The sequence below is a fragment of the Crocodylus siamensis genome, chromosome 8 (genome assembly GCF_052110815.1).
Source record: "Crocodylus siamensis isolate JL-2025a chromosome 8, ASM5211081v1, whole genome shotgun sequence".
Taxonomy (NCBI): domain Eukaryota; kingdom Metazoa; phylum Chordata; order Crocodylia; family Crocodylidae; genus Crocodylus; species Crocodylus siamensis.
The window spans coordinates 19,313,056-19,327,113 of NC_143402.1; the positions used below are offsets into that span (position 1 = coordinate 19,313,056).

The 14,058-nt window shown below is 45.8% G+C and overlaps 1 protein-coding gene across 2 annotated transcripts in view; it reads right to left on the reverse strand.

The window, feature by feature from the left end:
• Positions 1–14,058, reverse strand: part of ARHGEF9 (Cdc42 guanine nucleotide exchange factor 9) — a 360,924-nt gene that overhangs the window by 52,177 nt on the left and 294,689 nt on the right. For both annotated transcript variants that reach the window (XM_090059156.1, XM_090059155.1), the window contains one exon: positions 4,895–5,026. In XM_090059156.1, coding sequence (XP_089915282.1) covers positions 4,895–5,026 — 132 coding nt within the window. The remainder of the gene's footprint in view (positions 1–4,894; positions 5,027–14,058) is intronic.

Sequence of the window (14,058 nt, forward strand, 5' to 3'; positions counted from 1 at the left end):
ATGCAGCTTGTGGGGTGGGAGGCTGGGGCCAGCAACTGTAGCCATGGTGCTCCTGCAGCAGAGAGCCTGCTGGTAGCTCAAGTGTGGGTGCAGCCAGCCAGTCCCTGGTTTTGGGTGGCACACACTGCCACCAAGTGCACCGCCCTGTTTTTTTTAGGTGTGGGATCTCCCCAGGTCAAAAAAACCTCTTGGCTGCAAAGTAGCAGTGTGGGAAACACCTGCATACGTAGTGTGTGCAGCATGTGGTGCTACAGATGGGTCTGCGGTGCTGCATACATCCACACGCATCTGGATGCTCTCTATAAGTGCAAATAAAATCTAAATACGTTTCATGTGGCCACTCTGTCAAGAAGTGCTTAATAGAGAGCTCCAGCAAGAGCTGTTCAATCATTTGGCAAAAGAAAGTCCTAATTTAATAAAGAAACATTTTTAACCTTTTCACAGTCTAATATCACTTCCAATTGATGATAGGATATGTCTATGCCCATCTGGGCAATCAAAGATATAAGCAAGAGGAGGAAAAATTGCAGATCTGCCATCTGTTACATGATATGCATCACAAGCACCCCACGACATAACAAGCTAAGATCATAATTAATGCCCACTGTCAAAATGCTGGATGGTAAGCAGTATGATTTGCAAATTTAAAGTATCTCTGTGTCAAACTCTTGCAACTTCAGGGAGGACAGGAAAGGAGATCCTGTGCCTTTAAGGCAATATCTTTTAATGCTGACATCAGTTAGGATTGACTTTATTTCTTGGTAATTAAGGTTACTGTACTGGAATATATTGGGGAAGTCATCTTCTCATCACAGACATATGGTAAATTGAGCAGAGGCCAGTGCTTGTCTCCTGCATGGTTTAAGAAAACTGACCCAGCATCCCTCTACAAAACCTACATCCTGTTTAAGCATAACTTCTATCACTTCTACCACAGGATCTGGACACACAACTCATTTATGTCCCTTTACACATTGGTGTAAAAAAGATGCGGACACACAGCAAATAGCTGTACATCAGTATGCTTTACTAGAGTGCAGGATTATCCTGAGAAAATACAGCAGGAAAAATGCACTGATATAGGTTATATCAGCATAAAAGTTCATCAGAAAAATGAGGAGTTAATCCAATAGTCCAAAGCTACCTGGTCTTGCAAAGAACTGAGCGTCTCTCTACCACTGAACCTCAGTCACAGTTATCCACATTCTGTTCCTGCTCTAAGATCTCTGCCAATGCTCCTCAGCCCTGGCCTCTATCATCAGTAGCAGTAGCTCAATGCAAATGTACCAGGGGGCAGAGTTTTGATCCTATGGGCCTTACTGAAAGAAGGAATTAGTAGCTGTACTGATATAGCTAATGTGACCACATCATTTATTTAAACCTCTGGTGGTCCTGGGCCAACAAGCAAGTTATCTCTTGCCAAACCCAGATGAGTTTCTTTGGGAGCAGTCTCTGCACTGGTTATGTTGTTTTCTTGATGTAGAAGAGGAGATCTATATAATCTGCACCTTGGGGAGCCCTTTGTTTTTTTTTCCCTGAACACAGGTGTGGAAATAGTGCTGTAGTAATCTCAATTTGTCCATATCTTCCTGGAAACCAAGGACGAAGCTCCTTCCCTCCCTGTTACGGCATGCAGACAATACTGATCTGTGATGATCTCGGAAAATGCTACATAAAAGCATACAGCCCCTCAGCCAACAGAGGGTAGCCATCTCTGTCTAAAGTGGAGGTTAGCTCACTAATCAGCTGCCTTCTGTCATCCACAGTAGCAGAGTCTGACCCAGTGTCAAGACATCGCATGCTGTAAATCACTGATTTAAGTCTATAGTGTTTGTGAACCCCAAACTCAGGCTAACTCTATTATAAATCCCTTTATTCAGGCAATCTTTCTTAGTAATACTCAAGGAAATGCTGCAAGGAAAGGAAGACCCATTTAATGAAAAATAATATACTACGTTTAAAAATAAAACCTGGAATTTAGTGTTGGTAAAGATGCCAGACTGACACCACAAGGGCAATAACTGCTGCAGAGACAGGCAGGGCTTCTAATTTTTTTGTCGAGCCTGACCTGAGGGGTAGTTTCACAGATGGAAGTGGAGAGGATTCCTTGGGTAAGAAATGCATGGAGCAGAGTACCCTCCTAACCCTAGTGAGAGCAGGAGCTAATATAGATGAACAACAGCAAATGCCAGGATGAATGAATGAAAGGAGCATGGACACTCTGTATATACCAGATCCATTTTTTTTTCAAGGGGATGCCTGTCTACTGCAAAGAATTGTATGGCTCAGATCCCAAGGACTCTACTAAAAGCCCATGAAAGTTTCTGTGGGAGCTGGAGGTACTTGATAGGCTGCAGGAAGAGCTCAGTGCTTTCCCAGATGAGCCTCAATGTTAACTAAATTTTGCTTTATGAAACTGTAAATCCAGAATGCCACAGGAGAAGTTTAGGACCTGAAGGTTAATGTTTAAACCAAGTGCCTTATGCACTCTCAAGCATGTCCCTTCTCTGACCATAGGATGTGTGGTTTTTTTAAAACAGTGCCAAAGGAATGAAGCACTGAGAAGAAAATCTCTAGGAAGGACAATTCAGCTATGACTCAGAAGGAAAGTACCACCCACTGAATTGCTCACACCACTGCTTTACTGCTGGGGCAGTGTTTTCACAGTGACTGAAGGACCCATTGTATCACCCTCAACACTTCCTGCAGCACTGGGGCATTCTTTGGAGGGCACCTATGCAAGTGCTGAACCTACTTAACACTCACTTAGCATATGATATTTGACAGGAAAATAGGCTGGGTGAGTATGGATGCTGACATCTGTGGCTTGTTTTCATTCATGCTTGAAGCTGATCCAAGGGACTCTGCATAGCTATATACATGCAAACACGTGTGTGTGTGCGTGTGTCTCTACAGCAAAAATGGCAACAAATCCAGATATTTCAGAAGACAGAAATATCCTGGGCCTTATGAATTCTGTCACTTCAAAAGCTGATGCTTTCTTCAATCTTTCTTAATAAAGATGAGTTGACAGCACATTAGCAAAAGCAGAGCAACAGAACTACCTGTTGGGCAGAGCGCTCTTTTTCAGAGATGTTTGACAGAGTTGCTTCCTCCTACTGGTATGTATGCAGATACTAATTCAGTAAGACTACACAACTGGTATTCTTTATTACCTTTCCCTAGCTTAATGATGAACCTCAATTCAGATATGTACTTCATAAGTTACTATGGAGCTTGTGATGTGGGTTTCATGAGGATCAGGTTTAGAGCACACTCCAGTAAATTATAGGCAGTAAGCACTGGCTGGCATATCCTAGGACTCTGCCTGGTGTTACCTCTAGAGCAGTGGTTTTCAAACTTTTTTCATTTGTGGACCCCTAAAAAATTTTGAATGGAGGTGTGGACCCCTTTGACTTGTAAGTGTGGGTATTCACATACTTTTGACTGATCGTAGTCATTTCTGCGGCTCCCTTAGGCATAGTCTGCGGATCCCCAAGGGTCCACAGACCACAGGTTGAAAAGCCACTGCTCTAGAAGCAGAAAGCACCATTTTATTACAGTAATCAAATAGCCTGCTCAAAAGCCAGGTTCCACAGTTCATATAGAAATGTTTGGGCTACCTGTTTCCAAATCATGCACCACAGCTGAAGGCTAAAAGTGGATGTGAACAAGAGCCAACATAAGAAACAAGCAAGAAAAATCAACAAAGCATCAAGCTAACAAAAAGATGTTGGATTTACCCCTAGTCTAGAAACTTTCCAGCGTATCATAACCACAGTCAGTCTGCCTTCCTGGTGTCTACCAATGGTATGTGGGGGAAAGGTGGCCAGGTAGATATGCAACCATGATTATATTACACATGCGTGGGTAGGCCAGGGAAATCTGAGCCTTAAAATGGATGAGGACGCTTCTTGTTGAGGAAAGCTCAGCAGTTTGAGCCACTGTTCTCCCTTCCTCCAGATCCTTAAATGTGGAACAACAACTCATTGCATCTCAGCTCAGGTTGTCAAGCCATCCCATGATGAGAATTGGCTTTTCAGTTTTTCGGTGTTTTGACAGTCACCTTCTGGTGTATGCATGTGGGTGCTTGGTGCTTGCCATGGGCCTTGGGGGAATGCCTGCAGGACGCAGCCAGAATTTTCACATTTATTTCGGAAAGTTATAGAATTTGCAAGAACACAGCTGTAGGTCTCAGAAAATGACTCGTAACAGAAATATCTGTTAAGTGGGAAGAACACCATCTATCACATTCACTGTAACTTGCCCTAATTGCCCCCATCCATTCCTCACTATAACATTCACCATTTCTGCTTATTCTGTTTCCTGCTCACTGGGATATCCTCACCCACGACTATTCTTCTCTGGTATTTCAGCTTCCTTTTGTCCTTTACTGGAACTATCATTCCCACCCACCTTCCTCTGCATTGCTACCACCTCAAACTCCCATTTTTTTAGATGATTCAGTTAAGTTCTCCCCCCATAATAGCCCATCATCCTCAGGTTATGATAAAATGTCTTCAAGCTCTGATGCAGTGTCAGCAAGTTATCATGTTTCATGGCTTTGAGGTTTGGCTTTGCAACCTGTGAATAGGCAGGCTCCTCTTATTAAAATTGGGATGGTCCAACAGAGCTCAATGCAGGAGGCCATCCTCTTCCTTTTACTCCTCCTCCGGTCGTAACCAGTGTTGAAGAATGATCTCTTCCTGTTCTAACTTTCACCTCTGTCCCTCCATCACTGCTCTTAGTATCTGTCATTTCCCTCTCTGTCTGTGTGAGCCCCAGAAAGGAGTTTGGGATGATCTCTCTGCTTATAGTCTGTACCAAGTGTGCCCTCCTTCCTATGTTTGCAGCATGCCCAGCACAGTGCTGATTTCCCCCTGGGTTTCAGTACCTTTTTGCAGAGAACCAGCTGGTGATCGAAGAGGAAGAAAACGCGCTGCTGGTTCCGTCCATAAGGCTGGTAAATCCAGGACATCTCCCCTGTGTAAATCAACTCGGAGCTCCGATCCAGGATGTCATCTCCCTGGTGGGGCACAGAGAAGGAGGCAGGGTAAGCCACTAGGCCAACCTTGGGCACTGGGAGGTGACTTTCTTGTGTGCGAGGTAGGTGGAAGGGGAGGAATGACAGGAGGTTCTGCTTATTTTTAAGCAGAACACGGAAGGGAAGAAATAAAACTGGCCTGGAAAACAATAAAATAAACAACAACAAGAACAGAGTTTTTGTTTCTATCCTTTGATTCAAACTGAAAGTGGAAAAAGAGGCAGCCAAAAACCTACACTTGGGTTGCCAGAGGACTCCCCTCACTCCTCACCACTGGGGGCTTTCCTCTCAGCTGGCCCAAGCCCCCCTCCATTCACAGGCTGCAAGCTCTCATAGTGCTCCTACATGTGGCCAGAGCTACCTTTGCTCTTCCAACAAAAGTCTCCTCTTCCTTATCTCAGTGCCCCACCTTCACCCGCCAGTCGCCTGTGCCACCCCCTGCTCCGCAGTCCAGATTCTTGGCGACAGAATCTCAGGAGAAACCTGGACTTCAGGCTCCTCATCAAGCAGGGCAGCAAGGGGCAGTCCTCTCTCTTTTTCAGGATTTTAGAGTTCTTCACATGCCGATCATCAAAGCAATGCCCCGGGTGGCCTTGCAGAGCCCCACACTCAGAGCACCAGAGCACGTTCCCTGCCACATCCCTCAGTCATCACATCTGACTGTCAGAAGACCTTCCCTGAGTTTTACAGTGCCCCCCTCCCCCCACTCTTCCCGGGCATCAAAGTATTACACAGCAGGCTGTCAATTTGGTACCTCTTGAGGCTGGCAAAACTTATCTCTATAGACTGCCTACCCCACCTCTCCCAGCACGCAGAGGCCATTGTCCTACGGGCTATTTGCACTCTCTCATCTCCAGCAGGCTTTCAGGACCACCTCAGTTCATGCTGCCAGAGTCCGTCCCCACAGGCTGGTAACGCCCCCACCACAGGCTGCCAGAGTGCCCTCACCCCTTCCTCTGCCTTGGGCTAAAGCTTGTTTTCCTCTCCCACATTTTTTAAGGATTCATGAGCAGATGGTCCTGCAAACACAGCTCATCTCCCACTCTCAGAGAGAACAAATGCATCACCCTTCACTAATTGGGACGAGTTTTTTTTTTTTTGAAAGTTAATTAAAATCTATTTATTAAATCAGGCGAATTCTCCACCACCTGCACCATGTGTGTGTCTTACTCTGTGAGCACTGCATGCATCTAGCACTGAAGACTCACAGGCAGAATCCGATGGTTTCTGGCTCAAGGCAGGGGACCAAATTTAGGAGCCATAGTTAAAATGAGAAAAGACAGGTTTTTGGATCTGAATCCAGATTAGGTCCTGGCTTTGAGGCTGAAGTAGGCATAAGTTAAGGATAAGATGATTTTGAAACCTCAGTGAACAGCTGGCAAAGGTTTGGCTGGAGACAGGAGACATTTTAAGGGCGCAGCCCTTCTGCTGTCATTTCCTCGCCATCAAAACCAGATCCTGGGTCTGTATGTGCATGTGAATGAAAAGTCACCCTTCAGTCCCAATTTCTAGGGCTGGGTTTCTGAGACTCCTGCTGAGGTGAATCTGTAATTAAACTCTCATTTATTCTACACAAACCTATGGGACCGGTGACAAAGGAAACTTTATTGAGTCACAGTGAATGCGTTTGCAGTCTCCACTGCCATAGCAACTGCAGCACAGAAACTCTCAAATAGCTTTAGTAGCGGGGGGCTGGTAGGTTTGTAGCTAGTATCTATCTGTCAATTGTGAGTCGAAAACCTCATTAGAGATAGCTGAGCTCTTCACACTCGCACATAGCAAGAGGCATAGCTGGCCACACGTTTCCCGGCACCTCACCAAAGAGCCCCCATGAAGAGTCAGGAATTAGGCTGGCTCATCTCCTGGTCTGACCCTGCTCTTCCTAGAGGCCATGAATTGCACTTTGTTGGGTCCGTACAGGTATTGCCGGACGAAGAGCCTCCCGAGAGCACGGGGGCTCTAGAAACCCCTGCCCTTTACACAACACAAAGTGATGCTGGGAGGCAGGACTCCTCCAGCTTTGGGGCTGCTATTTTTCCTTACAAGGGAAGGGGAAGGGCTGGAAAAGGCTGCTTGCTAAAAATAGCAGGCGAGCTTTGTGTGACTGTTTTACTCCTGTGGTAGCATCGAAGGCCTGAGGACATGCAGAGGACTCTGTAAACACTTCTACTTGATTAACTGAGCCCAAACTGCGTAGTTCCTGCAAGGGATGTAAAAATGAGATAAAAAAAAAATAATAGGGTTTTTATCACATCTTGTATCCTGTGAAAACAATTTAAATATACAGTATCTGGGCTATAAATAGATGCAATCTGAGGCTTTGTTTGTGTGTTTGGGAACATCCTGCAGATAGTTTTATATTAAAGTACAACTGACCAGTTTCCATTACATCTGCCGTAGGGCATGCTTTCCCTGGACGGCCCCCATGCCTATTCCTTTTCCAAGCACAGCCAAGACACTTGGGCCTCACCCGACAAAATTCACCTGGAGGACTCGGCGTAATGGAATGTGCATTTGGGTGGAGGCAGCCTACCAACGAGAAACTCTCTTGATTATTTAGTATACAGCCCTGGGTAGTCAATCCCAGGGCCTCATTTCTCCTAACATGAGCAAAATCAAGAGAGACGATTAATTGTCTTCTCTTTTTCCGCGTACCGGCTTGCATCTACCTTGGAAGGGCTGGGATCTCCTCTTCCTCAGTGAAGCTGGTTTTGTAGATTGAGAAACAAGGTTAAACAGAATGGGGATAAAATTCTCAGCTGCCTTGAACCAGCATAACTCTCCAGACCTCAGTGACACAGGGCAGCTGAGGATCTGGCTCAGTACAGTAATCAGCCCAAGGACAAGGGTGGGGTTGAGCCGCTGGACATCAGAGGTCAGTCAGGGCCACGGGAGTGCACAAAATGCACATGCACGGAGTTTTAGGTGCATGGCTGTGCATGCTAGTCCCATGGTTGTATTCCAGGGTGGTTATGCCTCACGCATTTTTTAACATTTAATTTTGCCCATGAATATTCTGAGAAATTTGACCCTTGTAGTTAGAGTTAGAGCTCAGACACTAATCTGCATAGTCTACAGGCCCTGCTAAACCATCCACTTTGCTACCCTGAATCAATAACACGACTATTCGAAAACAGTCCAGATTTGATCTACATACAGGCAGCCTAAAGTGTGATAGTGCTCCATACGGAGTAGGAACCATACACCGCTGACAAAGTGCATATACATGGAGTGTGACATAGAAAAATAAATAATTAAATAAATAAAAGCTGCATTCTCATCTTTCCTTCAAGGAGGCACATGCACTGCCTGATAACTTAGCGCACAGCAGTAGAGACCAGAAGGTCAACCAGTTCTAGGCTGAGCTTGTGCTTCATGCTCCCTGGAGGAGCTAGCATCAGAGATGTGACATGTAAAGGTCCTGAGGGCCAGTTGCCAGCGCTGCAGTGAAGGGTCAGTGCCTCTGCTGCTGCTGAAAGCTGTCAATCATCAGCTTCCCAGCTATGCTGTAAGTAACCACTGCTTCCTACAATGAGGCATAGGAGGGAAATTGTGAGGGGCCAAAAATACGGCTTCAACAAATGCCCAGAAAAGAAAAGGTGTGGGAAACAACATTCCAGTGTGGATAACAGAAGCTGACCAAGAAGCAGTTTCAATAAACATTACCAAAGGCTTTTGAAAAATGGTCAGCTCCTGAAAACAGTACTGTCACTAGTGCCCAGTACTACCAGCCCATGGTTGTATTCCAAGGTGGTTATGCTGCATGCATTTTTTAACATTACAAGAAACAGGGTGCACCAGCCCACCTCCTGACATACTTTCCTGACTGACGGTGCTCTGCTCTAATTAGAGACTGATCGTCTGATTAACGCTCTGGGCGATGGAAAGATCAGAAAACGAGTAGCGAGTGAAATGTCGTCCTTTTCATCAGGCTCATTTTTGATGCCTTCTGTTGCTGGGGAAAAAGATCTGTTTCAATCCCAGATTTGATTTTTCCCAGGAGGTTTTCTCATCAAGCTGTCCTAGCTTTGAAAACAGTACATTTGTTGCATGCATCTTTTTTTTTTCATGCCAGTCTTTGGATTTAATAATGCAAATATTAAGCTGAAGCCAACGATTGTATATTACATAATTAAGGGCACTGAGTTCTGCATTAAAGAATCCATAAAGAACAAGAGCGAGAAGAAACATAAAAGGACCTAGTTGATTAAATTTTCCCTTCTTTTTTTCCTTTGTTATTTATGGGAGCTTAATACTCTTGGAAACTGCCACATTGACAATCCTAGAGAATAAGTGATAGACATGTCTAGAAGTCTGCCTATGGCATGGGCAGTGGTAATTCAAATGTCCTCCAGGAAGTGGACCTGGGTTCTCTCCTGTGCCAGACCTTCTGCCCTGGCTCAGGGTCCTTCCTGGAGTTTGTGCCAGTGGAAGCCTAGCACAGCAAAGTATGGCTTTGCTATTTGCCCTTTCTTCCACTCAGGGGCTTACAGGCTGGAGAAGAAAAGGGGGTCATAATGATCTGCTACCACAGAAAGAGCAGGAGTTTGAAATGTTCTGTGTTAGGCATTATCACTAAAGTAGGGACAACTATTTGTTGGGACAACTACTACTATAAAGTAGGACAGACACTCATAATTTCTCATTAGAACGTAACAATTTAAGATCTAGAGTTCCTCCTATTATGCATTTGAGCATATTCCAGTCTTGAATATACTGCTTTTAATGAGGCATAAAGAGACTGAGGGAACGAGCAGACACCGCATTTGTCTTGGAACAGAAAAGTGCAGGATCTGCATGTGCATGTTGCTTTTCCAGTTGGGGTTTAGTGGGCAGCTGAATGCACTGCTGCTTTTGTGCCAAGGATCCAATGATGCACTCCTAGGACACCCATTAAGATGCACTTCATGATATGCCAGGACAAACTGTTAGTGGATTTCATGCCATAAGCCTTTTCAGGGTCTATCCCAGGACAATGGAAGTGCACATTCTGACTTATTACAATTTGTCCTGGGAGAAAATGGATTGTCTTGGGACAAATGCAACATCTGTTCATAGTCTAAGGGGCATGTCTATGGTCACATGGGAAGCCTGCAACACAGCAAGGAGCTAAATTCATGTCTTGAGTACCCTAACCAATGGATCGCCTTTCTTTACCCAAAGTTCCTTGACTGTTTAAATAATGGTAACAGTCCTATGTAGGGGGCTGCTTTTATGTTTTAACCATTTGGGAAGACAACTGGCCTTATGGGAACAATCTCTTTACTCTTGTATTCACTAACCACAGAAATCCAGGACTACTTTGCAGAAAGCACTGGGACAACTGGTTACTGAGGATGCAATGGCTGCTTAGGGTGAGCATTGCCCGAGCATGTTTTGAGTACAGTCCAGATGAGTCTAGGCATGGTGCTGTGAACTACCTCAAAGTTATTTTAACATGCCCATTTTGTCTATCCATTTTCAAAGGTCACCAGCTGATCTGAGGGTATTTAACTACAGGTAATGGGATGACACTGAGCTGGTAATGGGCTGGTCCTGCTTTGAGCAGGGGGTTGGACTAGTTGACCTCCTGAGGTCCCTTCCAACCCCAGCTTTCTATGATACTATGAATACAGGCTGAATATCTGGAAACATTTTGTGACAGCAAGACCCATCCAACTGACAAATGGCCTCTCAAGGGAAACAGTGGAAACTTTATGTTCTAAACCATTAATAAGTGAACTGGACAAAGCACAGTAGAGAGTCTGATGTGGGTAGAAACAACTTTGTTCCAGGTTTATTTATAAATTTGTAATTCAAATGACAGAAAATCAGGTGACATGTGGCAACAGTCAGATCCAGAGATTCACATAGGTGTCTGAAGTTGCCTCATCCAAACCACTGGAATTGGTCCTGTTTTAGACCACAGTAGTTGAGATTAAACTCTCACCCCTCCGTTTTTCCTCAATCATTACTCAAGTAAAGCTCCCACTGACATCAATTCCAAGGACTCTATGCAGCACAGTTATCAACAAAGACAAGTCATCTTTTCTCAGTTTCCCTTTTCAGCTCATATCATTAAAACTTCACCTACATCATTTATATACTACACAGTGTTATAGGACCAATGAGCTAATGCTGAATGAAATAAAGCAATGTAGGACCTCGGTGACCCATCTGATTTAAAATCAGGCCCTGTTCAACTAAGGGACATTTACATTTTTTACATGTTGACCCTTAAGTTAACCTTCAGCACGGAATCATTTGGAAAATCTTAAGGAATAAATTCACTGCTGGCAGAATTGCTGTCACTTAAGTCAGCTGTGAATTGGGCCCTCTGTTTTTCTTTTTTTTTTAGAATCAGCCACTTACATGTTTCTTATATATGCAACCTTCTCCCTGAGAGTCTAAGGATTTTATATGTATATATTTTTAAAAGAACTGTGCACATTCTAAGTTATGTTTCTTACTTCCTAAAGAAACAAGGATCACCAATGTCGATCAACATGTCTCTATATTCCTGATGATAAAGTGCATATAGGTTTGTGATAATCTATATATTAGGTCTTCTCAAACATTAACTAGTTAAACTTATACTTTCATAGTTTCTATGGTTGGAAGAGACCTGAGCAGATCATCGAGTCTGACCCCCTGCCATGGCAGGAAAGTACTGGGGTCAAATGACCCCAGCAAGGTGTACATCTATTCCTGGTCCCCTCTGACTAGTAACAGGCCACTTGATCCCCCCTCAGCCTTCTCCTGTGGAGGCTGAACAGGTTCAAGTCACATAGCCTCTCCTCGTAGGGCTTGCCCTGCTGCCCCCTGATCATGATGTCCACATCCCTTCTGAAGTGCGGTGCCCAGAACTGGACGCAGTACTCCAGCTGCGGCCTGACCCGTGCCACATAGAGGGGGAGGATCACCTCCTTGGATCTGCTTGAGATGCATCTGTGGATGCATGACAAGGTGTGGTTGGATTTCCTAACTGCATCCCCACACTGCCGGCCCATGTTCATCTTGGCATCAATGATGACTCCAAGATCCTTTTCTGCCTCTGTACTGACAAGAAGGGAGTTCCCCAGCCTGTAGGTGTGGTGCCGGTTGTTCCTCCCCAGGTGCATCACTTTGCACTTGTTGGTGTTGAATCCCATCCTATGCTCATCCGCCCACCCCTGTAACCTGTCTAGGTCTGATTGCAGCCTATTGCTCCCTTCTAGCATGCCCACATCCCCCCACGTCTTAGTGTCATCAGCAAATTTGAACAGCGTCTTATTTACCCCCTCGTCCAAGTCACTGATAAAGATGTTGAACAGTGCGGGCCTGAGGACCGAGCCCTGCAGAATCTTGACTTCAGATACATGAGAGAGAAAGAAAAGTGTTGCCATCCTTATTTTACATGTAGGAAAATCAGGGCATGGAGAAGTAAATAACCTGACCACGGCTGCAGAGGAAAAAAAGTATCAAAATCAAGGAATAGAATTCAAGATTTCTCTTCCCTTAATAGTCTTCTCAGACTGATAAATAAAGATGTATGCCTGAAAGTAGTTTAAATTAGAGCTGTGTGAATAATGGATTTTTTGGTTCAACAGCTGAAGTGAACACTTGGGGGTTTTTTTCTTTGAGATGACCAAAAATCTATCTGTTTTTCCCCTTTCAGTCTTTTTCCCACCTCTTCACTCTTTTTTTTAAATTTAGGTAAATTTAGAAATCAAATTGCCACTTTGAGAGGGGAAGTTAAAATGTTTGGTTTGAAGAATGTCAAAAGAAAACATTTTGACATTTTTTTAATGCACTATTTCACCATTTTTTGAGGCAAAGATTTTTTGTGATATTGTTTATTGGACCAAGCATATTATTGGGAGAGTAACTGAACAAAACTTTTGGGCCTTAAGTGCCCTTCCTCAGGTTCCTTGTGACCTGAGGAAGAACACTTGGGGGGCATCTACACGAGAGCGTACGTGCATCTTGCAGCTTCTCAAAGCCCTCTGAAACACTGCAAGAGAGATGTGTGGGAATAAAAACAAAATAGGCAAAATTAAACCCTTGAATATCCAGGAGTCAAAAAAATGCATGGGGGAAAAAAGCAGGTCAACTGGAGGCTCCATCCTCCACAGAGATGTTCTGGTAGTGGGACTATGGCTGGCCCTCGCCCCAGGGCTGAAGCACGCTGCCTACCCATGCAGGGCAGGTAGCATGCTAGCCACAGGGAGCTTGACCCTGGCTCCGTGCTGGTAAGTAAGAGGTGGGGGGGCTGGACTATGGGGGGACCCCCGCCAGCCCCGCCTGCTCCCCCCAGCCCCTTATCACTGGCCTGTCCAGCCCCATCTCCCACCCACTCCCCCACCCCCCCAATCGCTGCCCCACCTGGCCCCATCCCCTGTCTGCTCCTCCAGCCCCCCCCAGATAACTGCCCCACCTGGCCCCATCCCCCGCCTGCCCCCTGAACTTCTGATAACTGTCCCGCCCAGCCCCAGCCCCCGCCTGCCCCCTGTGCCCCCAGATCACTGTCCCACCTGGCCCCAGCATCCTGGCAATTAAAAAAAAAAGCCCCACACTCATTGGCAGTAGCAGCTGCCATTGGGGTCACTGCAGCCTTGTGGCAGAGCCCCTCCCACGCAACACGGGGCCTGGGTTACAGCTGCAGTGACCCCAGCTGCCCAACACCGCATGGACCTGCACAGTGCCCTGCCAACTCTGGCCACACGCAATGGAGCAGTGGTAGTGCCCCTGTTGCTCTGTGCTGTGCAGGGGGCTCTGCCACGAGGCCCCAGAGACCCGAACAGCAGCTGCTATTATTGGTAAGTGTGGGGCTTTTTTTTTTTTTTTGTGAGTCCTGGACTGCTGGGGCTGGGCAGGGGGGTGGGCATTAGGGGCGGGGCTGGGTGGGAGGGGCAATCAGGGAGCAGGGGCTGCACAGGGGGCTCTGCCCCATGGCCCCAGAGCCCTCCACAGCCACCCACATCTCCCCACCCCCATTCCCACCCCTGTCCTGCAAACTCCACATTCCCCTAGCACATACCCTGCATGCCCAGTTG